General features: G+C 42.8%; 1 protein-coding gene across 9 annotated transcripts in view; it reads right to left on the minus strand.

The window, feature by feature from the left end:
* LOC135205820 (cell cycle checkpoint control protein RAD9A-like) overlaps positions 1–16,072 on the minus strand; it is a 434,453-nt gene that overhangs the window by 284,665 nt on the left and 133,716 nt on the right. For 6 of the 9 annotated variants that reach the window (XM_064237038.1, XM_064237049.1, XM_064237060.1 and 3 more), the window contains exon 3: positions 7,177–7,278. The exons of the other annotated variants lie outside the window; for them this stretch is intronic. In XM_064237038.1, the coding sequence (XP_064093108.1) occupies positions 7,177–7,278 (102 nt within the window). The remainder of the gene's footprint in view (positions 1–7,176; positions 7,279–16,072) is intronic. 9 annotated transcript variants of the gene reach the window in all.

Here is a 16,072-nt window from a genome sequence, read left to right on the forward strand (position 1 = left end):
GGGCGTTCTTTGATATGGATCTCTTCTGGATGAAGCCTGTCGCATGGCTGGCGCTTCGCGCTTGGATGGCTCCTGGCGCCTGGATGGCGCGCCTGGCTGACGCCTCGCGTCTGGCTGGCGCCTCGCGTCTGGCTGGCGCATCACTCTTGGCTGGCGCCTGGCTGGCACTTCTGGCGCCTGGTTGGAGCCTGGCTCCTGGCTGGCGCTTTTGGCGCCTGGCTGGTGCTTGGCGCCTGGCGCAAGTTGGAGGCCCGCGCCTTGTCCGCCTCGGACAAAAAACGCACTCATCCGGGCTGTCTGCATCTGGCGCTTTTCGCCTGTTTGGCACTTGGAGCCTCGCTGGGCTTCAATGTCCAAGGATCCTGAACAAACCAACAATAGTTTGTCCGGAGACTGGAGAAGGGTGGAAGGTTCTCTTATACCTGGAGCCTCTGGCCTAGGACGAGGGGAGGCGCTTGGAGCCAGGTACATCCAGTAGACGATACGATATCTTAATAGGACGAGAGAGAAGAGTCTTCCTCCGAGGAGGATCCTTCGTGAGTACTTCCGTTTCTGACGAGATCTATTCCTGCATGTTATGCAGGTTTCTTGTTGCAGAATCTTCCCTCTCCTTGCCCGAAGGAGGGGAAGAAGGTCTGGGAGTCGAAGATGACTCCGAGCCAAAAGAGGGCGAACCCCGGGCTTTCTTGGCTCTTGTCGTATCCTTCTGAGTACCTTCTGGGAAGCGCTTCGGGCCCTCATAGCACCCCAAAGACTCTGTAGGCAACCCTTAAGCCATTTCTTCTGCTGAAGATAAAACTTATTCTATCTCTTACCCTATTAAATGGTCTTACCCTATTAAATGGGAAAGTCCCTTGACTTCAAAGCTCTGAGCCATGGTTAGAAGGGTTTTAGTTCTTTGCCAGAAATAATGGGCTGGCAAGAACCAATCCCCGAGTCTCCATTGAATCCGATGCGAGACTCCAGTACATGAAATTCACTTGTCCTCTTGGTAGTTGCTAGGGCCAAGAGAAAAAATGAATTTCCTCATAAGATTTCTAAAAGAAGCTTGATGAGGAGGTTCCAACCTGTCGGAAGAAGGAATCTGCGGGCCACGAAAAGATTCCAACTCGAAGTACATGATGTCCTATTCTTGGTTATCCCAAGGTATCTTATAAGATCCCTAAGATCTTAGTCCTCTGCAATCTTAAAGTCCCTTTGTAAAGACAGAGGATAGCCTGCTACTGTATTCTTTGATAGCAGAAATATCCAAAGGTGATTCTTCTCTCAGAAAGGGAAGGAAACAGTCATTTAGGTCACAGAGTTATCGGAAGAGGATAGTTTATTCATCCAACCTAGCAAGATCTGCAGCACTTCTTTGTCTTGGCCATGACACTTGCCATTCACCTTGAAAAATCCTTCCATTCATGTCAACTTCTCGTAAGCCTGCCCGCAGACAGACTCGGAGTGGATAGGTTTTCAGGTCCCTTTCTAAGTGAGGCCGATAGAGTAGACCGACTCTCTTGGGAACGGCCTTTGGAAAGTGCTGTAGGAAGGACGTGACCTCTGTGAATCCAGCCTCTTGAAGGCTAAAAATGGGGCGAAAAGCATCATCCTCTCTCCCTCTGACGCCAGTAATCATCTTAATACATCTGTTAAGAATTTGTATAGGGGAAAAAAAGACTAATATTTATTCCCCTTCCAAACTAAAGGATGGCGTATAAAGCTACCGCTCTTGGATCGAGAAGATGGAAGCAGTCTAGAGGAAGCCTCTTCGTCTTCAACATTGCGAAGAGATCTATGAACAAGACGTCTCCCAGGTTTCCACAACTCTCTTTTCAACGAAGATTATTCAGATATCAAGAGTTATTATCTTCGTTAAACTCTGCTTGAATCAAATAGAGCAAACAAACACTCTTTAATATGCATCAACACCTGCCTATTATGGCAGTCAGAAAGTAGCATCATCTACAATGCTTACCTTCAAAATATAGAAATGCATTGGTACTTTACGTCCCTCCGACACCCTCACTCGAACTTGCACTGCACTATGCATCCAAAGGGTTGAGCATGATCCAACTTGTTGATATATGTCTCTTTCTATTCACAAATCAAAACCAGACCAGTGGCTCCTATCCATCGAGACGTATCGAGACGATTCTCACGTACATTCCGTGCCTGTGCTCCAAACATGAGAGAGCTGTGGAATTAACCTAATTGATAAAAATCATTTCGTCCCTCCCGGGGATCGAACCCCCGTCCAGTTAGACTGGGAACGTAATAAGGAACGGACCGTGACGCTACCGAGCCTGCTATCAGAGGCTACTGAACCCTTCGGTTAACAACTCGCTGTATCGAGGAATTGTAGAGTCAACAAAATTGCTTGCAATTCTTTAAACTATGTGCCAGGACATCTGTACCTCTGTCAGGTTACCCGGCACCGTCTCGTATATTATTTCCGTTTCTTGGTAGGAAAAAAAATTTATATAGGTCTGCATTGTAGTCCATTCAGGGAAACAAACTTTTGCCACGAAGAAAAGGTTCCCAGCAGAATCATCCATTGTCTCACTGAGCATGCTCCGTTCTCTAATAAGGCTATGCTTTCATAAGCATGAGAGCATTGTATAATAAAGTGCTATTCCGCGTTAGAATCGCCCATAATTCTGATACATTGCGGTAAACAGCATGAAAAGGTGTAAGAGATCTTTCTGTTGAAAGCTTCTTAGCAAAACGCAGACAATGTTTATTCATGTTTGCTTACAAATTCCCCTCAATCCGAGGTTAAAGTCTGTTATTGAGGGGGAGAGGTACGGTTAGGCAGTCAATCCCGTAGGAGAGAGAGATGTAATCGACAACTCATGACCAAGAACTAGATGGTACTGTGTAGGTCTACAGTGACAGCAATCTACTTCGCTGTCTCGCAGTATTCTTCCTGAGTTGCCAGATACTCCATTCAATGAAGGAATAGGTTTATTAAAATCATCGAGCCAAAAACCTGATGCAAGGATTCGGAAGAGCTCTCCTTCATTGGTTAGAGGCTCTTCCAGGAAAAAAACTTGGAGACTAAGTCTATGAAGTCTTATATCCAATAGCGTAGGAAGCTAGAACTTCCGTCTTCGGTTCTCACTTGAGGATTTTCTTCGGCTAATAATAATTCTCTTCCTTGTCGAAGGGAACGAAGACAGTCGATATCCTTTCTCTCTCTTCCTCATCGAGGAAAGAATGTAGTAGAGAAATAGTTGTTCCAATGACTACAATACTCTACGTATTTTACCTTTGCGTTATTTTTTCTACTGTATGGTTCAAGTCATATAAGCGTACCGAAGATTCCTCTACGGATGGCAACCGAAAGGACCATTAGTCTAAGTGCAATTAATTGGTACTCCTTGCGACATTCCAGGAGTTTCCAGTGTAGGGTCAATGCTAAAAGGTATAATTACAACAACACCAACTGAGTTTCTGTATTTAGCGAATCCTGTTTTGCTTAAATATATTTACTTCCGAGTTTCCTATGCTTACACAATAAAATGTTATTAAGATCTTTGTCAATGAGAACAAAACCCCTTTCCGAGACAAAGAGTAAATATTTTTGTCAATGATGTGTTACACCCTTGCTTGACAAAATGTGCAATATGTCACCAACGAGGGAAAACCGCACTTATATGAGAGTAAGTAATCTAGGAATTCGAGCATATAGTTTTTCCGGATAACCACCAAACTCGAGGAAGGGGCAGGATTCCTGTTCCGAGATTGGCTCTGTGCGACATCTTGCGCCTTTGCCATGAGAAGGCTGATCCTGCGAAAAAACTAATAAGAGGAGCCTCGCGGCTGACCTCTCTCTCATAAGGCAATGCGGGAGATCCTGGCGCCTGGCCGGCGCCTCGCGCCTGGTTGACTCCTCGCGCCTGGCTGCTGGAACGCGGCTCGCGCCTGGTTGCTGGAACACGGCTCGCGCCTGATTGCAGGAACGCAGCTCGCACCTGGTTGCTGGAACGCGGCTCGCGCCTAGTTGCTGGTACGCTGCTAGCGCCTGGCTGTTGGAACGCGGCTCGCGCTTGGCTGCTGGAACGCTCTAATGATCTGTCAACGGGGGCGTGACCACCATGTGACTAGATCATATAGTTGTTTCTAGACATAATTTGGGTAATGCATTCCTAGAGTTTCCAGCAAGGTAACTACCCGTTTTTTAGCTGTGTTCTACTGCTCTGTCAACTGGGGCGTGACCTTCGTATAACCTAGACTAATGAAGGGAAGTCAACTTCTTTGTCTTGTCAGATGAAGAATCGGATGAAGAGACACACTTTATGAGGATGCCTTTCCAATGGCGATCTTTGGCAGTCTGGGTCACCACAGATCGTGCCGAGGGGACGCCTGACCGGTGGGGGTTCTCCCTAACCTTCCTGCAGCTGTCGACTTTCCTCCTCCACTGGGTCTGGGAGTTTGGAAGAGGTCTAGGCCTGGAAGTGCTACGGAGCCGATCAGACGCACCCTCCACTGCACTGGGAACACTAAATTCACTTCTTACCTTTTAAGAGCTCGCCTTTTGAGCTCCCTCCAAATATTCTTAAAATTTGCAAAATATGAATTTGTAGATTCTGAGAAGTAAGAAGGTGATGAGGATGCAACAACTACTAGTACTGTTAATACTCTAACTGCTCGTTAGCACAAGACTTATTAAAACTTTTAAAGGAAGTGTTTCTAGTCATATGCTTTCTGACTTACTTAAGTAGGAAGTTAGTGTGTATATTCTCCTCAATCAAGTTTAAACACTTCTGACACGTATTAGTGAATACATATTAATATATCCCTTACTTGCAAAAGTTGTGAGGGTCTACCTAAGCATTTGGTAATCTCACCCAAATTCTAATTACTTCTTCGAAGCAAAATCCAACAAACAGTTAACAAAAGCGTATGCCAAACCAAAGATCCAATACGTCACCAAATAATACAGCTCAGAAGATCGATGGCAACGAAAAACGAAATTCAGTCAGAGGAACCAACAACGATATCGTTGATGGAACCGGCGACAGAGAAAATCTGATTAGAAAACAGGAATGGTTCCTATTCCTGCCACCCAGCGGCAGGGCAGTAGATCACCTGACCTACCTGTAGCGTGTGCCGCGAAATTCGAATTTCTGTCGGGACAACAGAGTCTATAGCTAAGTATATATCTGACAGGAAAGTTCATGTACAAAATGGTACATTCTACATCTCCCCATCCCATTACATCTCAAAATATGTCTATAAATATACTGTGGGATTGTTGCTGATTTTAGTTCATATCTTTTATGATATTTTGTGAGTTGTAATACACTTTTGCAAAATGAATTAAAAGCAATACATTAGAAAGAACATGTATAACTTGTTGAAATTAGCACCTTTATGAGTGTCATGGAAAAGACCCCAAACAGGGTTGGAAAATTTACTTTCAACTACCCATGGAAGGTACAGAAAAAAATTTCTTTTAAAGTACTACATATATTTTTTTTAAATTAGCCAACATTAAAGCTTGCCCAGTCTTAGGATATTGTTAACCCTTAAACGCCTATTGGACGCATTTTACGTCGACGAAAATTGTCTGTCATGTGCTTAATTGACGTAAAATATGTACTCAAAAAAGTTTTTTTTAAATATTCAAGGAAAAATAGTTATAGGCCTACTTGGCAAAATATTTTGAATCACGTGCCTTGAGGGATGCTGGGAGTTCACGATCAAGCTGTTGTTTTGTTTACAAGCGTTACTCAGGCGCATGCGCGAATTTCTTTCTTCTCGCACTAAATAGCATCAGCAACACATCTCAGAAATTATTGTTACTTTGTCGTAATTTTTGCACCGTTTTATATTAGCCGTTACATAGAGTTTTATATATGAAAATGTGCGCAATTTCATGTAGAATACAACAATAAACAACTCATGGTTGTAGCTTTCATCAGTTTTGAAATATTTTCATATAAATAATGATAAGTCCAAAATTTCAACCTTCGGTCAAATTTGACTCGACCAAAATGGTCAAAAAACGCAATTGTAAGCTAAAACTCTTACATTTTAGTAATATTCAATCATTTACCTTCATTTTACAACAAATTGAAAGTCTCTAGCACAATATTTTGATTTATGGTGAATTTTTGAAAATAACTTTTTCCTTACATCTGCGCGGTAACTCTGCCGAAACAATCAGAAATTCTTTCGTCAGATTGTCGTAATGTTTGCACCGTTTTATATTAGCTGTTACATAAAGTTTTATATATGAAAATGTGCACAATTTCATGTAGAATACAACAAAAAATAATTCATGGTTGTAACTTTTATCAGTTTTGAAGTATTTTCATATGAAAATATTCGACATTCGGTGAACTTTAACTCGACCGAAATGGTCAAAAACTGCAATTGTAAGCTACAACACTTACAGTCTAGTAATATTCAATCAATTGCCTTCATTTTGCAACAAACAGGAAGTCTCTAGCACAATATTTCGATTTATGGAGAATTTTGAAAACTACTTTTTTTTACGTCTGTGTGTTATGAATTTATGCATCATATTGTGATAATATTTTCTCTGTGTTGCTTTGATCGTTTTACAATTTTTTATATACCAAAATGATCACAATTTAGTGTACAATACAAGGAAAAAAATTAAATCATTAGCTTTAACCGTTTTGCTCACAGCGCGATTTGTACACAATTATACAGGCAGTCCCCTGGTTACGACGGCTTCGGCTTACGACGTTCCAAGGTTAAGGCGCTTCTCAATTATATTAATCAGACATTATTTCCAGGGTTACAATGCCTACAATGCTCATCTGGCAGATGAAATGTGACACCAAAAATGCCAAATAATCAATATTTGAAGGTTTTTTGATGAAAAATGCAATAAGAATGAAGTTTACATAGTTTTCAATGCACCCAAAGCATTAAAAGTAAGGTTTTCTTAGGATTTTTTACGATGTTCCAGCATACGATGATTTTTGGCTTACGACGCGTCTCAAGAACGGAACCCTCGTCGTAACCCGGGGACTGCCTGTACGTATATGAATTTTTTTTTTTGCGCTGTGATATATTCCAATATTTATATATGATAATGATATTTTTTTTTTATTTCTGATGGTTGCATACTGAACTTCAGGCAATGACAAAAAAAGGAGCCAAAATTTAATTCTTAATCTTGAAAACTAAGCATACTGTGATTTTTTTTTTTACTTTTTTTCGCTTCAGCGCTCACTCCCGAACCCCGCCGGCATACAGGAGACGTTTTCGGAAATACCAGCTCGAAGTTTAGGGGTTGATGTACATTAGCCCAGCCTGTAAGGGTTAAAATATGTACTAGTACTAATTTATTTTTTCATAACGTGCAAACCTTTGTTCTTTGTATAAGATTTTGCTTACAAATGTGAGCTGGAACAGCCATTCAAAAATTACTGACAAGGTAGTAAACTAAATAGAGGCAGGAGGAAGTCCTGTCCATCTGTCTGTCTGCACTCCCCTTTGCCTTCCAGACCACATGCCTGAGCGAGGTGTGGATGAGGTGGGCCAGTCATGTAAAGAACTTCGGGTTTGTATGTTACGAAAACCACAAATTACATATGAAAATTTGCTGTCTTTTCTTATACAAATGCAAACCTTCGTTACATAGGAGACTTACCCATTGATGGGAAGAGTCCAGGTACTTTGAACCGACTGGTAGGTTGGCCCAACCTGATCTTGATAACTGGAGATTGACAAGGAGTAAACTTGCCTGCTATTTTTCTAACTCTCTTCCAAATATGAGCCAAAGGAATTTTGGAATTTAGTGAAGATATGAAAACTGTCCAAGATTCTTTCCATGCTTTTTTTATTTCCATGCAAAAATGAGTTTTTTCTTTTCAAAATTCAACAGGCTAATACTCACGTTTATCTGCGGTGTCTGGTGAAAGCAGATCTCATACTTCTATGAGTTCCCTGGCATTTACGAGTCCACCAGGGAACTTATCAGTGAATAAACATGCCCAAATTCCTAGGTACAGATTGAAGACCAGCAGAGAACATTATTGTACATATTCAAAAGTCATCAGCAGAGTCATCTATTGAACTGTGCTCCTGGAATGTTGCCCAATCAGCTTTACCAAAGTTCCATTTAGGTAACCTTGAAGATGGAGGATTTGATGCTACACTCACCACTAATATTGGAAAATGATCACTGGTAAATGTATCATTTCTGGGCTCAACCTGTGCCGCTCCGTGAAATGCTCCTTATAGCATCATTTCTAAGGTATAAAACTGCTATATATATACCAGAGAAAAAAGTTGCATGGAATGCTAGGCATATGCCCAGCTCGCTCACCCATATAGGGTGTCAGTATAGTAACTGGGGCGTGTTAAAACCACTGTCAGAGGTCTCTTACCAATTAGTTATCTCCTCTCTCAACACCCCCCGTTACTACGAGGTGCCGTTCTACATCCAGCTACTGCCCGCCACTACTACTACTACCCACACGTTCCCAAACATTCCTTTTCATAGCATCGTAAGACGTGCACGCGTTCTTGTATTCTGTTGTGAATTGTGCTCTTTTTTGAAGATGTCTGATCTACTTGAAGCTTCTACTGCTAAGTTGAGTACTGCAATTATCTATTCTTGATCTGGAAGTAGCGATATTCTTTATAAGTAATTATTTAATAATTTAAGTTTCAGGAAGTTCGGATGATGCCGCTCCCCGACAGCCATTTTGATGTCGCTACCTCTCAGAGCTTCTTGTTTACATGACGACTGGCAATTAGTTCCTCATACTAATTGCGGTCAGGTTTTAGTTCTAGACATCTTGCACTCTGATTGTTAATTCACAAGTTATTATACAGTGTTTATACATGCAACATGTAATAATTAGGTTATTTTGGCTTACGCTAGGCTACCCGACCGGGCCACACACAGCTTTGGAAGGTAGCCTACATCGGGGAGTTCCCCTTCGTTATACATATGAATAAAGATTTAGCATATAATTACCTGACCAGGTCGGCATTATACCCGATTTTGTAGGGATAATTATTCTAGAGTGGTTTAGTCTTCCTGACCAGGTCGGCATCTTACCCGATTTCGGAGGGCTAGGCTATTCGCTCGGATCACCTTATGTTCCTCCCTCTTCCTCAATGTACCCCTTATAGTTGTTTTTAGTCGTTTGCCATTATAACCTATCTAGTTTAATAATTATAAATGGATTTTGGTCATTTAGTTAGGGTTAGGCTACAGGCCTATTGTCCTGATCGTGTGGATCCACTATGTCTCGGAGGGTTGTCCCACCTGACCGGTCACAGTGTCCACTTTATCGCGAGCGAGCCACTCTACTCAGCTGCTCCCTCTCCCGGTACCCGCCTCAGTGGAGTACCTCTCACCACACCCAACCCACGGGGTACCACGTGAGTCACACGCTCTAGAGCAAGTACGGGAGCAGCGGAGAAAGATAGTGGCTGCGCTCTCACTCTGCGAGTCGAGGCAGGTAGCGCTCTCTTCTAGCTAGTCACTGTTGGCCTCCGGACGAGCCGGACGGAGCACCTTGCCACGTACCTAGTACATATTCCTCTTTCCGGGTATCCTCCACATTATTTTCCTTCCGTTCCAGTAGGACTGGGATAGCCTTTTATTGTATTTACATACTAATAACTTAGTGATTTGATCGGATTCTGGTATCCTACCCTGTTCTGATAAAGTAGGCTAATCTTCCACAGAAGAAAATATCGTCGGTCGGTCCCGGAAGAGGGTTACGGACGTAGCCTAGAATCTAACTGTTTATTATATTTATTCGGAATTCTATGGTAAGAATGCAATTTCCAACCAAGTATTCCGGTATCTAAATTTTATCCACAATTCCGTTCCTATTATACTAAGGGTGGTCATACCTTTCTACCTCAACGTACAAACTACTCCGGTAGTTGTACAGACTCCGAAGAAAAGTTTTATAGCGGGAATTAGTTTTCCGGAGCAGACAGACTGGTACAATGTTATACCTGCCATAGCTGTCAGTTCTAACCCTTATAATACCTAGGGTGATGACAACAAAAACAGGACAGGAAGAATTAGAATGTTAAATGACCATGATGAAATGTTAATGCTTAGTTATAATATGCATGCGTCTACCTTGACAATATATTTTATAGTATAAGCTTACTATAAGAGCACCGGAGTTTCCGGTAAATATAAAAAAATTTATGATACTCATGTATCAATTTCATTTACAGGTGATACGTTGCCAGATGACAGCATGTGCGGCTGTACTACAACAAGCCTGTGGGCATGAGGTCTGCCGATCTCATGCACCTTGTGCAGTCCAGGTAGACGACCATGTCGTGTGGCACCCGGATGGGTGTGAGATCTGCTATGGGCTGGTCTCACAGATAACCACGGACTCGGTAAGTACATCATTCCATATTCCAGTAATCACTTCTAGTACGTTGCTTATATAGAAGTTAACAAAATTGCTTTATAGTGTTAGAGAACTTAATAAATCCTAATGGATACATCTCTTTCAGACCCCTCAGGCCATCAAGAATTCTTCTCTATCGACCCTCAAGATCTGGGTCGGCGGATTCGGCTGGAATGTCAAGGCCAAGAAACCCTACATCCTAGCAGAAGGGATGTGTACTCTTCTCTACCCAAATGCCAAGATGTCAGCAGCGGTGGCCAAGGAAGTGGCAGCACCAATCATCGCCAGGATTAGGGAAGACACGCAATTCTTGCCTGAAGATCTTGAGGGACTGGGGGAAGCTGTATTGGACGATGTAGCAGCCATCAGTCTCGATGTAGAGCCCATGGTTCTTGACTCCACTGTACAAGGTAGGGAGGTAAGTGAGGCAGGTAGCAGCATCCGGTCTAAGATACCTATTCTTAGTCCCGCGCCGTCTAATTCTTCTTCCCAAACTTCTTTCCAGGGGTTCACTGGGAAGACCATGGCTGGGGACAGGCCATGCTCAGTGACCCCAAAGATCAAACACTTGAAGAAGGCCTTACCCGAGCCAAGTAAGCCTTCGAAGCTACCAAGACTTACCAGGTCATTATCAGCTTCTAAGCCACCAGCGGACCCGGTGGCTGCTACTCCCTCACAACACAACACGTGTCGAGAGCAAGGAGCTCAAAGGCCAAGACACCGGAGCTGTCTTTTGACCTGGTAGCCTTTTCTAATCAATTGATGGAATGAAAGATGGGTAGCATGGTCCAATCCCAGATTGGAACCATTGCTGATCGCTTGCAGTCTATGGACACCTTTGCTCAGAGACTGCAAAATCAGGAGAACATGACTGAGAATCTGTTAAGATCCGGACTGCCACAACAACAGCAGTTTGTGATCCCGGACGCCTCTAAACTTCCAACGTTTGTAAAGAACAATCCGTGGCGATTGGCCCTACATGCCCCGTTTGTAAACGGCATGTTAACACTGGAAGGATGTGGCACTCGGCCTGTAGACGATTTTGAGTTCTACCCGCCGGGATTGCAATTTCCCTTCCCGGGTTATGCACGCCTAACGGAAGAGGCACTAGTGAGGTTAGATAAAATTCCAAAAGAAACGGTTATCTACCCAAAGGAGCAAGCACAGTCCGCCTGGTTCCAGACGTTAAATGAATGGGAGTGCGTCAACACAATGTTGTCGCCTCATAAAAGTTCATACACGATGTTTGTGGTGGAGGGACAAACACCAACCCCTTGCACCACGAAGGAAGTTGACCTTGATCTACAAGCGGCTATGGAGGACAAGCCCATGCCACAGTTAAGGGAAACGGAATTGACTTTGTTGCTATTCCCGGGAGATCACAATTACTGGGTTGATGCACCAGCCACATTCACCACAGGGAAATTGAACACAGACTGTGCTTCCACACAGTTTAGTGATCGTTTGCCTAGACTTCCGGACTCCCTAGTCAAGATAGAGTATGATGCACGTACTAGGCTAAGTAGGTCCAGCAACTCGGCTACAATGGCAGAAATGGCGTCACTGGTATACCCCGAGGAGCCATTGTTTAAAATTTTAACAAAGTCCTTACTTCACACGCTCCAAAGCGATGCGTATGACTTTGCGGTGGCCCGGCGCAATTGCCGAAAACATGTGCTCTCTGAAGCCACGATTAGGCATGAACCCAATAAGCTAATCAAAGCTTCAATTTGGGGTCCAGACTTGTTCCCGGAGGACATAGTTAACAGCGTTCTAGGAGAAGCAGCAAGGGTGAACCAAAGCCTCAAAGTCCGGTGGGGCCTGATTCCCAAACGAAAATTTGAACCTTCCGGAAACCAATCAAGAGGGAGGAAGAGACCTAGGAAATTTCAGTCATTCCAAGGTCCACAGACTCAATCTGTGGTTCAGACAATACCAGTAACTTAAATGAATCAGCCTTCCACATCAAAGTCCCAGCCCCAACAACAATATGTTTGGGTTAGCCAACCACCTCAGCAACAAGTAGCCACTGCCTCATTTTCACCATCTCCGGCCTTTAATCCTACCTTTGAAACACAAGGCGTGTTTCATGGATATAATAGGCACGCAAGAGGTAGCAGAGCTAGAGGAGCCTTTCACCACAGAGGCAGCGGAAGAGCTTCCGGAAGAGGCAGAGGATTCCGGGGGAGCCGTGGAAGCAGACCATCTACAAACCAGTGAGACTCCCCAGGTTAGAGGAAGGCTGTGCCTCTTTCGAAGCCATTGGACATTCAGCAAATGGGCATTCAGCATAATATCCAAGGGTCTGGGGTGGAGTTGGATAAAAGGGCCCCCTCCACCAACCAGTTTTCATCAGACTCCAACGGCAGAACTAACACTCTACACCAAAGATCTTCTGCAAAAGAATGCAGTAAAAGAGGTAAACTCTTTGAAATTTCAATGACGCTTGTTCAGCGTTCCAAAGAAAGACTCAGACAAGCGGAGAGTAATTCTAGACCTGTCACATCTGAATACATACATTCAATGCGACAAGTTCCATATGTTGACCGTCTCGCAGGTGCGGACCTTACTTCCCCGTGGGGCCGTCGCCACCTCTATAGATCTTACAGACGCTTACTATCATGTTCCGATAGCAAGGCATTTTCGTCCTTTCCTAGGATTCAAACTAGGCAAACGGGCATACACATTCAAGGTGATGCCATTCGGACTCAGTATTGCGCCCAGGATATTCACGAAGCTGGCGGAAACAGTAGTACAAGAGCTGAGAACTCAAGGAATACAGTTAGTGGCTTACTTAGACGATTGGCTTATCTGGGCCAACAACGTCGAGGAATGCCGCAAGGCGACGGACAAGGTAATAAAATTTCTGGAACACTTAGGTTTCCAAATAAATTTCAAGACGTCCCGCCTTACTCCGGCAGCATGTTTCCAGTGGTTAGGGTTACAATGGAACCTGAATACACACAGGCTGTCTATTCCTCCAAAAAAGAGGAAAGAGATAGCAAAGAACACAAAAAGCTTTCTCAAGGACAAAGTAATGTCCAGGAGAAAACAAGAAAGAATCCTAGGCTCACCAGTTAGCCTCAGTAACAGACACATTACTGAAGACCAAACTGAAAGACATAAATCAAGTATGGCAGTCCAAAGCAAACAAGAAAAATTGAGACAAAATTTCTCAAATTCCACCAATACTGAGGAAAAGACTTCAACCATGGACCAAGGTCAAGAACCTGGCAAAACCGATACCCCTACGATTTCCACCGCCAGCACTAGTAATCCATACAGACGCCTCTCTAAGCAGTTGGGGAGGCTACTCCCAATACGAAAAAGTCCAAGGTTTGTGGTCAGTGATATTTCGTCAACTACACATCAATATTTTAGAAGCCATGGCAGTATTCTTGACCTAAAGAAACTCGCCCCGGCAAAGAAACAACATATCAGATTAATTCTGGACAACGAAGTAATAGTCCACTGTTTAAACAAAGGAGGTTCCAAGTCAAGTCACATAAATCACGTGATGATAGCAATCTTTTCGATGGCAACAAGGAACCAATGGCACCTGTCAGCTGTTCACCTGGCAGGGATAAGAAATGTGGTCGCAGACGCACTTTCAAGGACAACTCCGCTGGAGTCGGAATGGTCCTTAGACCAGAAGTCATTCAATTGGATTTGCCAACAGGTTCCGGATCTCCAAGTAGACCTATTTGCCACGGAATCCAACAACAAACTGAAATGTTATGTAGTCCCCAACCTGGATCCTCTGGCCTATGCCACAGATGCCATGTCCATAGATTGGAACACCTGGCAAAAAATTTACCTGTTTCCTCCTATAAACATGTTAATGAAAGTTCTGGACAAGCTCAGGACTTTCAGAGGTCAAATAGCTCTGGTAGCCCCCAATTGGCCCAAAAGCAACTAGTTTCCTCTCATGGTGGAACTGGGACTCCGCCCTCGGCGGATTCCCAGCCCGAAGTTGACACAAATAGTACAAACTCACAGTGTGTTAGCTTCCTCAAGAATTCAGAGTGCCCTAACTTTATGGACTTTATGAAATTTGCAGCACAAAAAGATGCTGAGATTAATCCTCTAAACACTCTGTTTTTAGAATCAGATAAAAGAGAATCTACTCTTCGTCAATATGATTCGGCTGTAAGAAAACTAGCAAAGTTTTTAAAAGACTCAGATGTTCGAACAATGACTATGAATCTTGCAGTTACCCTTTTTAGGACCTTGTTTGAAACAGGCCTAGCCGCTAATACGATTACAACAATTAAGTCTGCTTTAAAGAAAATATTTCAGATTGGGTTTAATATTAATCTTACAGATTCAAATTTTTCGTCTATTCCAAGAGTTTGTGCCAGACTAAAACCAGTAACTCGTCCTCATACAGTTTCCTGGTTTCTAAATGATGTTCTTAAGCTAGCTTCTGATACTGATAATGACTCATGTACATATATAACACTTCTTAGGAAGACCTTATTCTTGGTAAGTTTAGCTTCTGGAGCCAGAATATCTGAACTTTCAGCATTGTCTAGAGAACCAAATCATATTGACTTTCTTCCCTCTGGAGAAATACTAATCTTTCCAGACAAAAAATTCTTAGCAAAGAATGAGGATCCACAGAATAGATGGTCCCCGTGGAAGATTGTCCCACTTCCACAGGATCCGTCCTTATGTCCAGTCAACACTCTGAAAGCCTATTTGAATAAAACCTCCAAAAAGTCTTTATTTATTAGAGAAAATGGAGGAACCATTTCCTTGAAAGGAATTAGACAACAGATTCTTTATTTTATTAAACAAGCTAACCCAGAATCAGTTCCACATGCTCATGATATCCGAGCAGTAGCCACATCAGTCAATTATTTTCACCATATGAATTTTGAAGAATTAAAAAGGTATACAGGCTGGAAATCACCAGCAGTATTTAAACGCCATTACCTAAAATCCTTGGAAGCCCTAAAATTTGCAACAGTGGCAGCAGGAAATGTGGTTCCTCCTGATATATCAGAACCATCATAACGGGGTCTAATCCTTATAAATATATTCTTTCCTTTGCTTTCTCTCCTACCTGCCTCGCTTATTGTCCCTGCCTTAGCTTTGGTACTCACCTGGAGTGCACATTAACCTATCTTTGTACTGTACATATATCAATAATACTAGTTTATTAGATTTAAGACATATTATGATATCTGTTTTGGAATGTTCTTCCTAAATGTTTCCAAGAACTTTTGGAACTTTTACTAATTTTGTATCATAGACATATGTAAGCTTGTACTGTACATATACTAATAATATTAGTGTGTAAGATTTAGACATCTTATGATATCTGTTTTGGGAATGTTCTTCCTGAAGATTTCCAAGAACTTTTGGAACTTCTACTAATTTTGTATTATAGACATATGTAAGATTAATATACATTATTAAACATGTTTGTTTAAATATTCTGATTTTATTTCAGTTTCTTTATCAGGTGTTTATTTCCAAGCTATGGGACCAATTCTCTGTTACTATTTCACAGAGCAGCACAGGTTGAGCCCAGAAAGGGGATTTTGACAGAGGAAAAATCTATTTCTGGGCGAGAGACCAGTGCCAGCCAGTGAACCCACCCTTCTTCTTTCCTCACCCGAGACTGGCCCAAGCTTGGGTGCTATGAGGAATGTTTGGGGACGCGTGGGTAGTAGTAGTAGTGGCGGGCAGTAGCTGGA

This window comes from Macrobrachium nipponense, chromosome 11 (assembly GCF_015104395.2).
Source record: "Macrobrachium nipponense isolate FS-2020 chromosome 11, ASM1510439v2, whole genome shotgun sequence".
In the NCBI taxonomy this organism is placed as follows: domain Eukaryota; kingdom Metazoa; phylum Arthropoda; class Malacostraca; order Decapoda; family Palaemonidae; genus Macrobrachium; species Macrobrachium nipponense.